This window comes from Larimichthys crocea, chromosome I (genome assembly GCF_000972845.2).
Source record: "Larimichthys crocea isolate SSNF chromosome I, L_crocea_2.0, whole genome shotgun sequence".
In the NCBI taxonomy this organism is placed as follows: domain Eukaryota; kingdom Metazoa; phylum Chordata; class Actinopteri; family Sciaenidae; genus Larimichthys; species Larimichthys crocea.
This window is the reverse complement of record NC_040011.1, coordinates 21430005-21443451: the sequence shown is the minus strand read 5'-3', so window position 1 is coordinate 21443451 and position 13447 is coordinate 21430005. Positions and strand designations below refer to the sequence as shown.

At 40.8% G+C, this 13447-nt stretch overlaps 1 protein-coding gene across 3 annotated transcripts in view; it reads right to left on the bottom strand.

The window, feature by feature from the left end:
* eno4 (enolase 4) overlaps positions 1–12791 on the bottom strand; it is a 44820-nt gene extending 32029 nt beyond the window's left edge. Inside the window, exons 1-4 of one of the 3 annotated variants that reach the window (XM_027285799.1) lie at positions 12602–12712; positions 1748–1835; positions 1500–1576; positions 685–869 (exon numbers count right to left, since the gene is read on the bottom strand). In XM_027285799.1, the coding sequence (XP_027141600.1) occupies positions 685–866 (182 nt within the window). In that variant the 5' untranslated portion in view covers positions 867–869; positions 1500–1576; positions 1748–1835; positions 12602–12712. Of the gene's footprint in view, positions 1–684; positions 870–1499; positions 1577–1747; positions 1877–12601 lie in introns of all 3 variants that reach the window. The other 2 variants (XM_027285787.1, XM_027285792.1) reach the window with 2 other exon arrangements.
* Between the last annotated feature and the right edge of the window lie 656 nt (positions 12792–13447).

Sequence of the window (13447 nt, the reverse complement as noted above, 5' to 3'; positions counted from 1 at the left end):
CAGTGCAACGCCCTCTGTTGGATATAACGGGGTACTGTTACAAGTCCTATTCTCCGCGGGGGGAAAATAATTAATTAATTAATTAAGAATATTCGAATATATTCGATATTCGGACCATTTTTTAAGACTAATATTCGAATTCAATTTCTGGGGAATGTTACCAGCCCTAGCCCGCAGGCCACAAGTTTGAGACCTCTGCATTAGACAGTGCATCCAATAAGAGGAGCTCATGCATCATGATGATATAATAGGCTGTGACAATAGGCAAACAAGTGAAAAGCATTAACCCTTGCATGACCCCATTCTGGGAGTTCACATAGTAAACTACATGTGACCCCATTGGATTCCAATGGACAAAGGTGGCACTATTTATTTATTTATGTTGGTCTGTTTGCTGTATACTTTGTAATTTAGATTATTGACTTCCAGAGTAATGTGCATAACTATCAGTTCAAGTTGCTGAGTGCTTCATCATTTTCTGAATTCCAAATTTCTGTTCTATGTACATATATAGAATCCATGTTCTATTGTACATTAATCTACATAAATCTCATATTGATCTGTGGAGACTGTGGAGACAGAGGAGCAATCAAAGGTCTCAAAGGTTCTTTTTTAATTTTATTTCTGTAGCCCTCCATAGTAAGATACTTTCCATAGTAACTTGAAAAAACATTTGAATGCTACCTGAGTATCTGGTCCACTTCTGATTGGTCACAGGGGTTTTGGGCTTTTAGCATGTTGTTCAGAGGGTCACTGATCCACTGGACAGCAGTCTTCACATGGTCAGCCCTCTCCTGACTCTGAACTTTCCAGTCCAGTGAAATCTCCTTAGACCCACACTGGCTGGATATGGCAGCTGAGGACATGCTCTGAACACCAACAGAGTGAAAGAAAGGTTTTTAAAAAGGTTAACAACAACTATGATTGACATGGATGACAAGCAGCAGGTGCCTACGTCTCAACACTGTATGTTCACTTGTGCTCCAGTTTTGAACTAAGTGCATGTCTGTGCTGAAGCATATTAGAATTTCCAAGATAAACCTGGGGCTCACTTCCACCTGACCTGCGGTAGTGTGGTTGGAGGGAGGAGGACATGAGTTAATTGTTGTATTAATATTATTACTATTATTATTGTAAAAGTCTACATTACAATACAATTAATAATAAGGCAATGTTGCTCTTATTTTGTCATATAAAAATTCATCATTTGCAATCATTTGTGTGCTTTTGTGTGCATTTTTTTTGCTATTAAATATAATTATTATTTATCGTCTATACTGAGGCGCTGGTCTCCTCCTGACAAAGACTACTTACTTCTAGCACTAATTAATACTATTGAGTAAAAGCATTGATGCATGCCTATTGGCTAGGCCCAAGGTGTATGCCCCCAGTGACCTCACTGTGACCTCAGTTTATGGTGTCACATCTCATCTTTCTGGCTTTTGTGATACTGTAAAAACTGAAATGGCAAGTGTCAAGGGTCACGGTCTGACTGCTACCTTCTTTGCTCGCTCCTTGCCTCCAGCTGCCTCTTCACATCAGAGTCTACTGCATGTCTGAAGAGGCCCCTCACTGTCTTTTCGAACCATCAGCACATCACTAATTAATCACATCTTCTTCGTTAAACCTTTATTTGTTCAGTCTTTACGCTTAATGCATACCATGAACAATTGTGAGCCATAGTCCAAGGAGTTAAGAGTGAGAGTTGTGTTCATAGTCAAAAGACAGAAAAAGTAATGAATTTTACCTTTTCCTTGTTGCACACGATGCAGAAGACCTCTGTCTCGACGGAAAGTTTTCCTCCTGAATCATAAATCTCCCTTCCGTTCAATCTGCTGATCGGTGGAGGTGCAGAGAGGGTTGTAAAGTAATTTGCCTATAGTGAGTTAATGGTTTAAAAAAATAGGTTTAGAGCGTTTGAATATTTGATTTAAAGTGAATCATTAGAATCATTAAAGGCTCGTTTCAGAACTCGTGCTCTAGATTAACAAACACCTAACAATATTAATGTGTGGAGTAATTTAGATCTATGACAAGAAGGTCTTTTTAAAACTGCTACACATAAAAAAACTATGTTGGAGATTCAACTCAAATACTTCATGATTATGTTCAGGGACATCATATAAGATGTTTAATTTAATTAATTTAATTAAATCAAATAAAATTTTATTTGTATAGCCCAAAGTCACAAAGTACATTTTGCCTCTGAGGGCTTTACAATCTGTACAGGGAGTGACACCCTCTGTCCTTAGACCCTCGGTTCGAGTGAGGAAAAACTTGCCCACAAAAAACCTTTAACAGGGAAAAAAGGTGGAAGAAACCTCAGGAAGAGCCACAGAGGAGGGATCCCTCTCCCCGTGTACAGAACAAATCAACACAAACATACTGTACAATTACAATGACTGATAAAATGACAATGAATTACAATGAATGATAAAATGATTACAGTAGCAGTGGAACCTGTGATAGAGATAGAGAGACACAGATGCACAGCGGCAGCAAATCATAAACTGTAATGGAGATATGGTAACAATAATGACAGTAGTAATATAGTGGAGGTCCTGCAGGACCACAGCAGCAGTCACGAACCATGAGAACCTGCTGGACGAGAGAGCAGAGAAACTCTGGGGAAAAAGTTTAGTTAGTAAAATGGATTAATGACACATGTATGTTTACAGATGGTTGTGGTGATGGAGAGAGATGGTGTGAGAGAGAGACAGACAGACAGACAGACAGACAGACAAACAGAGAGAGAGAGAGGGAGGGGGAGTCCCCGGCAGTCTAGTCCTATGGCAGCATAACTGAGGGATGACCTGAGCCAGCCCTAACTATAAGTTAGTTATAATAATATCAAAAAGGAAAGTCTTAAGCTCTTTAAGATATGATGGTGATATCTGACCATATCTCTGACTATGAAGAGCTTTGTAAGTAAGTAGAAGAATTTAAATTCTATTCTAGATTTAATAGGTAGCCAATGCAAGGAAGCCAAAATGGGAGAGATGTGATCTCTGATCTTGGTTCCTGTCAGAACACGTGCAGCAGCATTCTGAATTAACTGATAAGTCCTAAGAGACTTATTGGAGCAGCCTGAGTTACAATAGCAACAAATGCGTGGACTAGTTTTTCTGCATCAGTTTGAGACATTATGCATCTGATTTTGGCGATGTTACGTAAGTGGAAGAATGCAGTCCTCGAAATTTGTTTTATGTGGACGTTAAAGGACAAATCCTGATCAAAAACAACTCCAAGATTCTTTACGGTGGAGCTGGAGGCCAGGGTGATCCCGTCTAAAGTAACTAAGTTTGTAGAAAGAGAGTTTTTGAGGTGTTTGTCCAATTACAAGAACTTCAGTTTTGTCTGAATTTAACATCAGAAAATTGCAGGTCATCCAACTTTTTATATCCTTAAGGCATGCTTGGAGTTTAGTTAACAGATTGGTTTCACCAGGTTTGATCGATAAATATAATTGGATGTCGTCAGCATAACAATGAAAATTTGATAGAGTGATTCCTAAAAAATTTCCCTAAAGGAAGCATATATAAACTGAATAGAAATGGTCCTAGTACAGAACCTTGTGGAACTCTGTGACAAACTTTGGTATGCATGGAGGATTCATCATTGACGTGAACAAACTGAGATCAATCTAAAAAATATGACGTAAACCAGCTTAGGGCGGTTCCTTTGATGCCAATTTGATGTTCCCGTCTCTGTAAAAGAATTTGATGGTCAATGGTGTCGGCACTAAGATCTAACAGGACAAGTACAGAGATGAGTCCTTTGTCTGATGTAGGGATGTAAACGGTTAATTGACTATCGGTTAATTGTCGAAAATAATTTAATCGATTAAATTAACGAGGTTAACTGAATCTAGGGCCATTTTAAACAGGAGTTTTTTCCAGTAAAATGTCATGGTGTCGCCAGTTGAGGGTGGTGGTTTTTGGCGTCGCTGACGCGCTAGCAATTAACATTAGCATGTTAGCATTAGCATGTATATAATTCCTAGTGGATAATGCTAATTGCTACTGCTGACGCGCCAGCAATTAGCATAAGCACAAATTTTAGCATTGGCTGCTAATGTTAGCAATTAGCATGTCTTTACAGCTAGCGCGTTAGCTATCTTTGTCTGTCATTTTAGACAGACAAGTTCAAATTAAGAGCCAATAACTGCTAAAAATGGCCGCCGCTCAGCTTCTGCCTGCCGGCCCCTCCCCCCTCTCCTCCTTCAGTAACCTTCAAGTAACCAGGACCAACTCTAATCAGCAGAGCAGTTACTGCACCTGTTAGAATGTCAGTTGGGAATGCTGACAGAGACAGTAAATGGTAAATGGACTGTACTTATATAACGCCTTTCTAGTCTTCCGACCACTCAAAGCGCTCTACGCTACATATCTCATTCACCCCATTCACACACATTCATACACTGATGGCATTGGCTACAATGCAAGGTGCCAACTGCGCATCAGTTTGCGGATCTAACCATTCATACACGTTCACACACCGATGGCACAGCCTTCGGGAGCAATTTGGGGTTCAGTGTCTTGCCCACACTTCGACATGCAGACCGCAGGAGCCGGGGATCGAACCGATCATCTGATTAGTGGACGACCCTCTCTGCCTGTGAGCCACAGCCGCCCCGTGAGAAAATGCTGAGACCATCCCTCGAAGTGGAAGGATCTCTGGCCAAACCGTATTTCCAATCATTGAACACTTAACTTTGAGCATCCTGAGCCCTTCCTGAACGTCTACATAGTTGTTTTGTGTCGATAAAGTGAAGAAATGTGCCATTTACAGCAGTTCAGAGAAACGTTACTTCTGCTTTCCTCCAGAAAATTTCCCACCTTTTTAACATGGCAGTATATGAGGCTGTCGATGGGTGTTGCTGCCGCATCATTGTGTGTCACGCCAAAACTATATATCTGACAGCTTTAGCAGGCGAATGTGAGTGAGACGACAAATTTTCCTACGCTAGAAATGATTTCTGTAGCTTGACATTTGCGGCCACAATCGCAATTTACAAATTTATTTTTCAACGACTTTTTCTCTACCTCTCCATTCTAGCGATGACATCACTCACTCTAATACACACCCATTAATTTTTTGTCGTCGTTTTTGGCAAAACCGTTTGCCGAAACTCCTAGAAAAGTCAAAGCACACCGATCCCGTGTATGTGTATGTGTGACAAAAAACTCTGGGAGGAGTAGCGAGCCAAAAAAAGGGCGTAAGAATAAGCAGAATAAGCAGAACTAGAAAATTTCAAAAGAAATTTTGAGTGTGCCTGACTCTGGCCCCGTCACCACCATACATTATTACTGACACTGCTCAGCAAATTCAGTACTAGAAAATTCCCGCAGAAATTTTGAGACTGACGAGTGGGCTGTTGCCGGGGGTCTGTATTCAAAAAGCTTGTTAGCATTAGCATGTTAGCATTAGCATGTTTGCCCTGATGCACTACCAATTAACATTAGCATAGTAAAATTAACATGTTAACATTAGCATGTATTTAATTCTTAGTGGCTAATGCTAATTAACATTAGCATGTTAGCATTAACATGTTAGCATTAACATTTTAACATTAGCATGTGGCGGCTGTGGCTCACAGGCAGAGCTGGTCGTCCACTAATCAGATGATCGGCGGTTCGATCCCCAGCTCCTGCGGTCTGCATGTCGAAGTGTCCTTGGGCAAGACACTGAACCCCAAATTGCTCCCGAAGGCTGTGCCATCGGTGTGTGAACGTGTATGAATGGTTAGATCCGCAAACTGATGCGCAGTTGGCACCTTGCATGGTAGCCAATGCCATCAGTGTATGAATGTGTGTGAATGGGGTGAATGAGATATGTAGTGTAGAGCGCTTTGAGTGGTCGGAAGACTAGAAAGGCGCTATATAAGTACAGTCCATTTACCATGTTAACGCTGATGCACTGACGTGCTGGCAGTTTACATTAGCATGTTAGCCCGATGTGCTGACGCGCTAGCAACAGCATGTTAACGGCGCTAACATGCTAATGGTTGCTAGCAATGGTTGCGCTAGCAACAACATGTTAGTGCTGATGCGCTAGCAATTACCATTAGCATGTTAACATTAGAAATTAACATTAGCATGTTAACGTTAGTATGTTAGCGCTGATGTGCTGACGTGCTAGCAATTAACAATAGCATGTTAACATTAGCATGTTAACATTAGCGTGTTAGCGCTGATGTGCTAGCAATTAACATGTGCATGTTAACATTAACATGTAACCATTAACATGTTAGCGCCGATTCGCTAGCAATTACCATTAACATGTTAGCGCTGATGCGCTAGCAATTAACATTAACATGTTACCATTAGCAATTAACATTAGCATGTTAGCCATTAGCATGTTAGTGCTGATGCGCTAGCAATTACCATTAGCATGTTAACATTAGAAATTAACATTAGCATGTTAGCACTGATGCGCGATCAATTAATATTAGCATGTTAGCATTGTCATGTTAGCAATTGCCATGTATTTAATTTTTAGTGGCTAATGCTAATTCGCACTAATTTTAGTATTGGCTGTTAATGTAAGTAAATAGCATGTCTTTACTCTGTCAAATTCAAATTAAGTGCCAATAACTGCTAAAATGGCCGCCGCTCGGCTTCTGCCTGCTGGCCCCTCCCCCCTCTCCTCCTTCAGGCAGGCTGAGGTTGAGGACCAACTGCCTAATCAGCAGAGCAGTTACTGCACCTGTGAGAATGTCAGTTGGGAATGCTGACAGAGACAGAGAGAAAATGCAGCCTTCGGGAGCAATTTGGGGTTCAGTGTCTTGCCCACACTTCGACATGCAGACCGCAGGAGCCGGGGATCGAACCGATCATCTGATTAGTGGACGACCCTCTCTGCCTGTGAGCCACAGCCGCCCCGTGAGAAAATGCTGAGACCATCCCTCGAAGAGGAAGGATCGCTGGTCAAACCGTATTTCCAATCATTGAACCGGCTTAACTTTAAGCAGGCTGAGCCCTTGCTGAACGTCTACATCAGGGTTCGGCAACTAAGTTTGGACGCGGGCCAATTTTTTTTCCTGACAATTCCATCGCGGTCCATGACCATGCGCGGGGGGGGGGGGGGGGGGTTCTTGCCGTCCTGTGATTTGGCTGAGTTGAGAACCGCCCGTGTGTTTCTGCGTCCTGCTTCATTACGGGGTACTGTACAAAATGCGTGTAATAAGGTGTATAAAAGTGTGTGGTTAGGGGTTTTACGGCCTTAAAACATAATTGTTAAACTTAAAAGATATATTTAAATATATATATATATATATATATATTAAAATAAATCAACGTCATCTAGCGGGCCAGATATAATTGATGGCGGGCCAGTTTTGTCGTCGTACAGAGACTCACTCGTAGCACCTCGCTCTGAATTCAAGGTGGCGATTTCATTGGCTAGATAGAATCACATGGGTAGTATGACTCTCACACGATTGGTTGGTACCTTCCAATGCTTGCTCAGTGCAGTGCTTGGATAGGGAAAAGTAATGTTACGGCATGAAATAGACTCGCCTGTCAAAAAAAAAAAAAAAAAATTCTACAATTAATCTCGGGTCCGGATGATATGGCGATCCGGTCCGGATCCGGACCCCGGTCCGCGGGTTGGGAACCCCGGGTCTACATAGTCGTTTTGTGTCGATAAATGAAGAAATGTGCCCCTGAGAGACAATTCAGAGAAACATTACTTCTGCTTTCCTCCAGAAAAATTACAAAACTACAGTGGGTACGGAAAGTATTTTTCACTCTTTGTTTCATTGCAGCCATTTACTAAAATCAAAAAAGTTCATTTTATTTCTCATTAATGTACACTCAGCACCCCATCTTGACAGAAAAAAGAGATTTAACTCACATGCTGTCCATTTCTTCTGATCCTCCTTGCGATGGTTCTACTCCTTCATTGGAGTCCAGCTGTGTTTAATTAAACTGATAGGACTTGATTAGGAAAGGCACACACCTGTCTATATAAGACCTTACAGCTCACAGTGCATGTCAGGGCAAATGAGAGTCATGAGGTCGAAGGAACTGCCCAAGGAGCTCAGAGACAGAATTGTGGCAAGGCACAGATCTGGCCAAGGTTACAAAAGAATTTCTGCAGCACTCAAGGTTCCTAAGAGCACAGTGGCCTCCATAATCCTTAAATGGAAGAAGTTTGGGGCGACCAGAACTCTTCCTAGACCTGGCCGTCCAGCCAAACTGAGCAATTGTGGGAGAAGAGCCTTGGTGAGAGAGGTAAAGAAGAACCCAAAGATCACTGTGGCTAAGCTCCAGAGATGCAGTAGGGAGATGGGAGAAAGTTCCACAAAGTCAACCATCACTGTAGCCCTCCACCAGTCGGGGCTTTATGGCAGAGTGGCCCGACGGAAGCCTCTCCTCAGTGCAAGACATATGAAAGCCTGCATAGAGTTTGCCAAAAAACACATGAAGGACTCCCAGACTATGAGAAATAAGATTCTATGGTCTGATAAGACGAAGATTGAACTTTCTGGCATTAATTCTAAGCGGTATGTGTGGAGAAAACCAGGCACTGCTCATCACCTGCCCAATACAAACCCAACAGTGAAACATGGTGGTGGCAGCATCATGCTATGGGGGTGTTTTTCAGCTGCAGGGACAGGACGACTGGTTGCAATTGAAGGAAAGATGAATGCGGCCAAGCACAGAGATATCCTGGAAGAAAACCTCTTCCAGAGTGCTCAGGACCTCAAACTGGGTCGACAGTTCACCTTCCAACAAGACAATGACCCTAAGCACACAGCTAAAATAACAAAGGAGTGGCTTCGGAACAACTCTGTGACCATTCTTGACTGGCCCAGCCAGAGCCCTGACCTAAATCCAATTGAGCATCTCTGTAGAGACCTGAAAATGGCTGTCCACCAACGTTCACCATCCAACCTGACGGAACTGGAGAGGATCTGCATGGAAGAATGGCAGAGGATCCCCAAATGCAGGTGTGAAAAACTTGTTGCATCATTCCCAAGAAGACTCATGGCTGTACTAGCTCAGAAGGGTGCTTCTACTCAATACTAAGCAAAGGGTCTGAATACTTATGACCATGTGATATTTCAGTTTTTCTTTTTTAATAAATTTGCAAAAATTTCTACATTTCTGTTTTTTTTTCTGTCAAGATGGGGTCCTGAGTGTACATTAATGAGAAATAAAATTAACTTTTTTGATTTTAGTAAATGGCTGCAATGAAACAAAGAGTGAAAAATTTAAAGGGGTCTGAATACTTTCCGTACCCACTGTATATATCTGACAGCTTTAGCAGGCGAATGTGAGTGAGACGACAAATTTTCCTACGTTTCTATGTATGCATCGTGTCTGTAGTGGGGCATTTGAGGCCACGGTAGTCGAATACGTTTTACAACATCACACATTCTAGCTCTCGAAAGTTCTCGCAATACACACCCATTTCATTTTTGGCAAAACCGTTTGCCGAAATGTCGTTTTGACACCCTGTTTGTGTATGTGCGACAAAAACTCTGGGAGGAGTAGCGAACCGAAAAAAACACGAAAGAAAAGGAAGACAAAGAATAAGCCCGAGAGGTTTTAAAGAGTGTGCTCTTTCAGGCACACTCAATAAGCACGGTGGATAACATATAGTGTGCGCTTTTAGGCACACTCAATTATATGTAGGCTTAATATTGTGTAGGCTAAGCCCATATTGTATAGCTTTAAAAAATATTTTATGTTGCTTAATGTTTCACATGCAACAGGTGAGCCAGTGCACAATTATTTCTTTTATGTATTTCAATTTTCTGTGCAGAATTTATTTTGGTTAAATGCCATATCTGTACCGTATCCCAACTGGTACAATAAAAAATTAGTTGAGGAATATAACATGCATTTTTTATTCAGTATATAAGCAATATTTTGCTTTATGTTAAAGACACCGTGAGAAATGTATGTTCTCAGGAAAAAAGCTGCTTATCAGTTAATCGTTAATCGATCGATAAGGTCAATCATCTAACGATTAATGAATTAATCGATAATTTGCATCCCTAGTCTGATGCCATTAGGAGGTCATTTGTAACTTTGACTAATCTCTGTGCTATGATGCACTCTAAATCCTGACTGAAGATCCTCAAATAAACTATTGTTATTGAGAAAGTCACACAGCTGATTGGCTACAGCTTTCTCAAGTATCTTAGAGAGAAAGGGAAGGTTTGATATCAGTTTGTAATTGGCTAAAACCTCTGGATCTAGAGTGGGCTTTTTAAGAAGAGTTTTAATTATGGCTTCTTTAAAGGACTGTGGTACATTATTCTGATAATAAAGACAGATTAATCATATCCAGTAAAGAAGGGCTAACTAGAGGTAAAACATCTTTGAGCAGCCTGGTTGGGATGGGGTCTAAGAGACAGGTTGACGGCTTAGATGAAGAAATTATTAGTTATTTGATGAAGGTTGATGGGAGAAAAACAGTCTAAATACATATCAGGTTTTACAGCTGTTTCCAAACTTGCTGTATCAAAATGCAGATCAATGCCTGTTGAGGGCAAGAGGTGATGGATTTTGTCTCTAATAGTTATAATCTTATCATTAAAGAAGCTCATGAAGTCATTGCTACTTAGACCTAAAGGAATAGATGGTTCAGTAGAGCTGTGATTCTCTGTTAGCCTGGCTACAGTGCTGAAGAGAAACCTGGGGTTGTTCTTATTCTCCTCTATTAATGAAGAGTAGTAGGCTGCTCTGGCATTACGGAGAGCCTTCCTGTATGTTTTGAGATTATCTTGCCAGACTAGATGAGATTCTTCCAGTTTAGTGGCACGCCATTTGCGTTCAGATTTACGTGTCTCTTGCTTTAATTTACGAGTCTGCTGGCTATACCATGGTGCTAGCCTTCTTTGTTTAATTGTCTTCTTTTTCAGAGGTGCAATAGAGTCTAGAGTTGTCCGTAATGAGCCTGTAATACTATCAACAAGATGGTCTATTTGTGAGGGGCTAAAGGAAGCAGACAAGTCCTCTGTTACAGTTAGACATGGCATTGAATTCAATGCTGAAGGAATCACTTCCTTAAATTTGGCTACAGCACTATCAGATAATCATCTGCTGTAGAAGTTTCTACACAAAGGCTTATAGTCCAGTAGTATGAACTCAAAGGTTATTAAAAAATGGTCAGACAGAAGAGGATTCTGTGGAAAGACAATTAGATGATCAATTTTGATGCCATATGAGAACAAGATCAAGAGTGTGGTTCAGACAATGAGTCGGTTTATTTACACTCTGGCAGAAGCTGATTGAATCTAATACAGAGATAAACGCAGTACTAAGACTATCATTATGGTTGTCCACATGAATGTTAAAATCACCTACAATAATTACTTTATCTGTTTTAAGGATCAAGCCTGATGCAAATTCAGATTAAAAATTCAGAAAAAGGACCTGGAGCTCGATATACTGTAATGATTGGCTATAATGTTTTCCAGGTTGGGTGAGTGAGGCTAAGAACAAGACTTTCAAATAAATTATAATTTAGTTTAGGTTTCAAATTATTATAATTTAGTTTAGGATTTATTAATAGACTTGAGTCAAATATGGCTCCAACTCCACCACCTCGACCAGTACTTCGAGGAATATGAGTATTACAATGACTCGGAGGAGTGGATTCATTTAAGCTAACATATTCATCCTCCTGCAGCCAGGTTTCAGTGAGACAGAACAAATCAATATCATAATCAGATATTAATTATTAATAATATTTGTGTGTGTGTGTGTGTGTGTGTGTGTGTATACTATATGTATGTATATATGTTCACGTGTAATGTACACATTAGTGCTCTTTATTCAGAAAACCCTCATGTCACATCTACATTTCAGGATCTGGTTGTTATTATAGACACAGATTAAATGTTAAATATAAATATTTCAATATTTATCATCACAGTAACAGTGTTACACACATTAGTAGCTCAGCATTAGAAAAATACATACGTTGGTTTGGTGCTTACATAAGGAGTAAACATTTATAATCATCACTTTAAAAGTTACATACGTTGTTTTTGGTGCCTGTTTGTTTCCCAGATATATTAGTGTGTGTGTGAATGGGTGTATAAGAGACATTAACTTAAAGAACTTTGTAGAAAGGCGCTTTATGAAGTTCAGTCCATTTCCTTGTATTAGTTTACGGGCAGATCTGCCCGAACCAATATGGCGGCGCCGTTTACGTATCGCGACCAACGACCAACCCGCTCAATGCGGCGTCTATGTATATATGTTTATGTATATATGTCTATGTATATATGTATATGTATATGTATATATGTCTATGTATATATGTCTATGCAGTAGACAGTCTGCTCCACTTCCTGAGTCACAACTGCCCCAAAATTAGTGCGGTGGTTGCAAAACAAAATTCACTATAGTTCCTCCCTCAAGCTTTAAAGTGGAGGGTTAGGCAAATCCAAAACTATTAATATACAGTATGTCATTTATGTGATCTTGGGCTAAGCTGGGAAATATAGTCTGTTCTATAAATAATATTTGATCTGCATAATAATAAACAGGGACATTCTTGAAGCACAGCTAGCTGTCCTCACTGAACGTTACTGTCGGTACGGGAGGAACGTAGCCAGCATTAGCATAGCTCTTACCAAGTAACCGTAAACGTCCCCGGGCTTGTGGAAGAAGAGCTCGTTCAGAGCTCTCTCCACCTCCTGAGGAACTCTGTTCACCCTGAACAGCTCGGCAGCTGCTTTTTTAATGGCGCAGAAGTCCTGCTCCTCTGTGCAGGGACGCTTTGGAAATCCTTGGTAAGACATTGTCCAGGTGTCGTCGCTCTCCCCGCCGTCTTTGTGTTGTCTGTTACCATGGAAACAGCCCGTTCAAGTGACAGCGGGAGCTCAGGAAATCAGAGTGGCGTCGCCGTCGCGCTGCTTCCTTCTTTCATTTATTCCGTGTATGTGATAAAAAACGGAATATGTAGGCAGGATACTGCCTCCATACGTCCCATTTATTTAGTGACCATGACAGATGAGTTGTGGAATGTTCGCAGTATGTGACCCACTGCTTGGTAAAGCACTGCACAGTGACGGCGTTCAGCTGGGAAACGTTTGGCAGACCTACATCTGTAGTGAGTAGTTGATATGTTTTTAAGTGCAAACATGTCCAAATATTAAAAGTTGCTATGAAATTCCATGAGCTTTGAACTGCTTTATCCACAAAGAAATGAAAATAATGATGCTAATCATAATAAGAAATTGAACATTGGATATATTACAATCAATTTATTTAACACTCAGCCATTCATGGAATTAACAGGGAATTAACAGGGAATTAACAGGGAACATCACTCTTCATTCTGTACATTAGAAGGTGCATCAGAGGGTTAAAGGAGTCCTTCATTACTATTTTACACACTGGCTGTCATCTCTACAGATATAAGTATTGGACATCCAAACCGATTGGCCTACATGAACACACACACACATACACACACA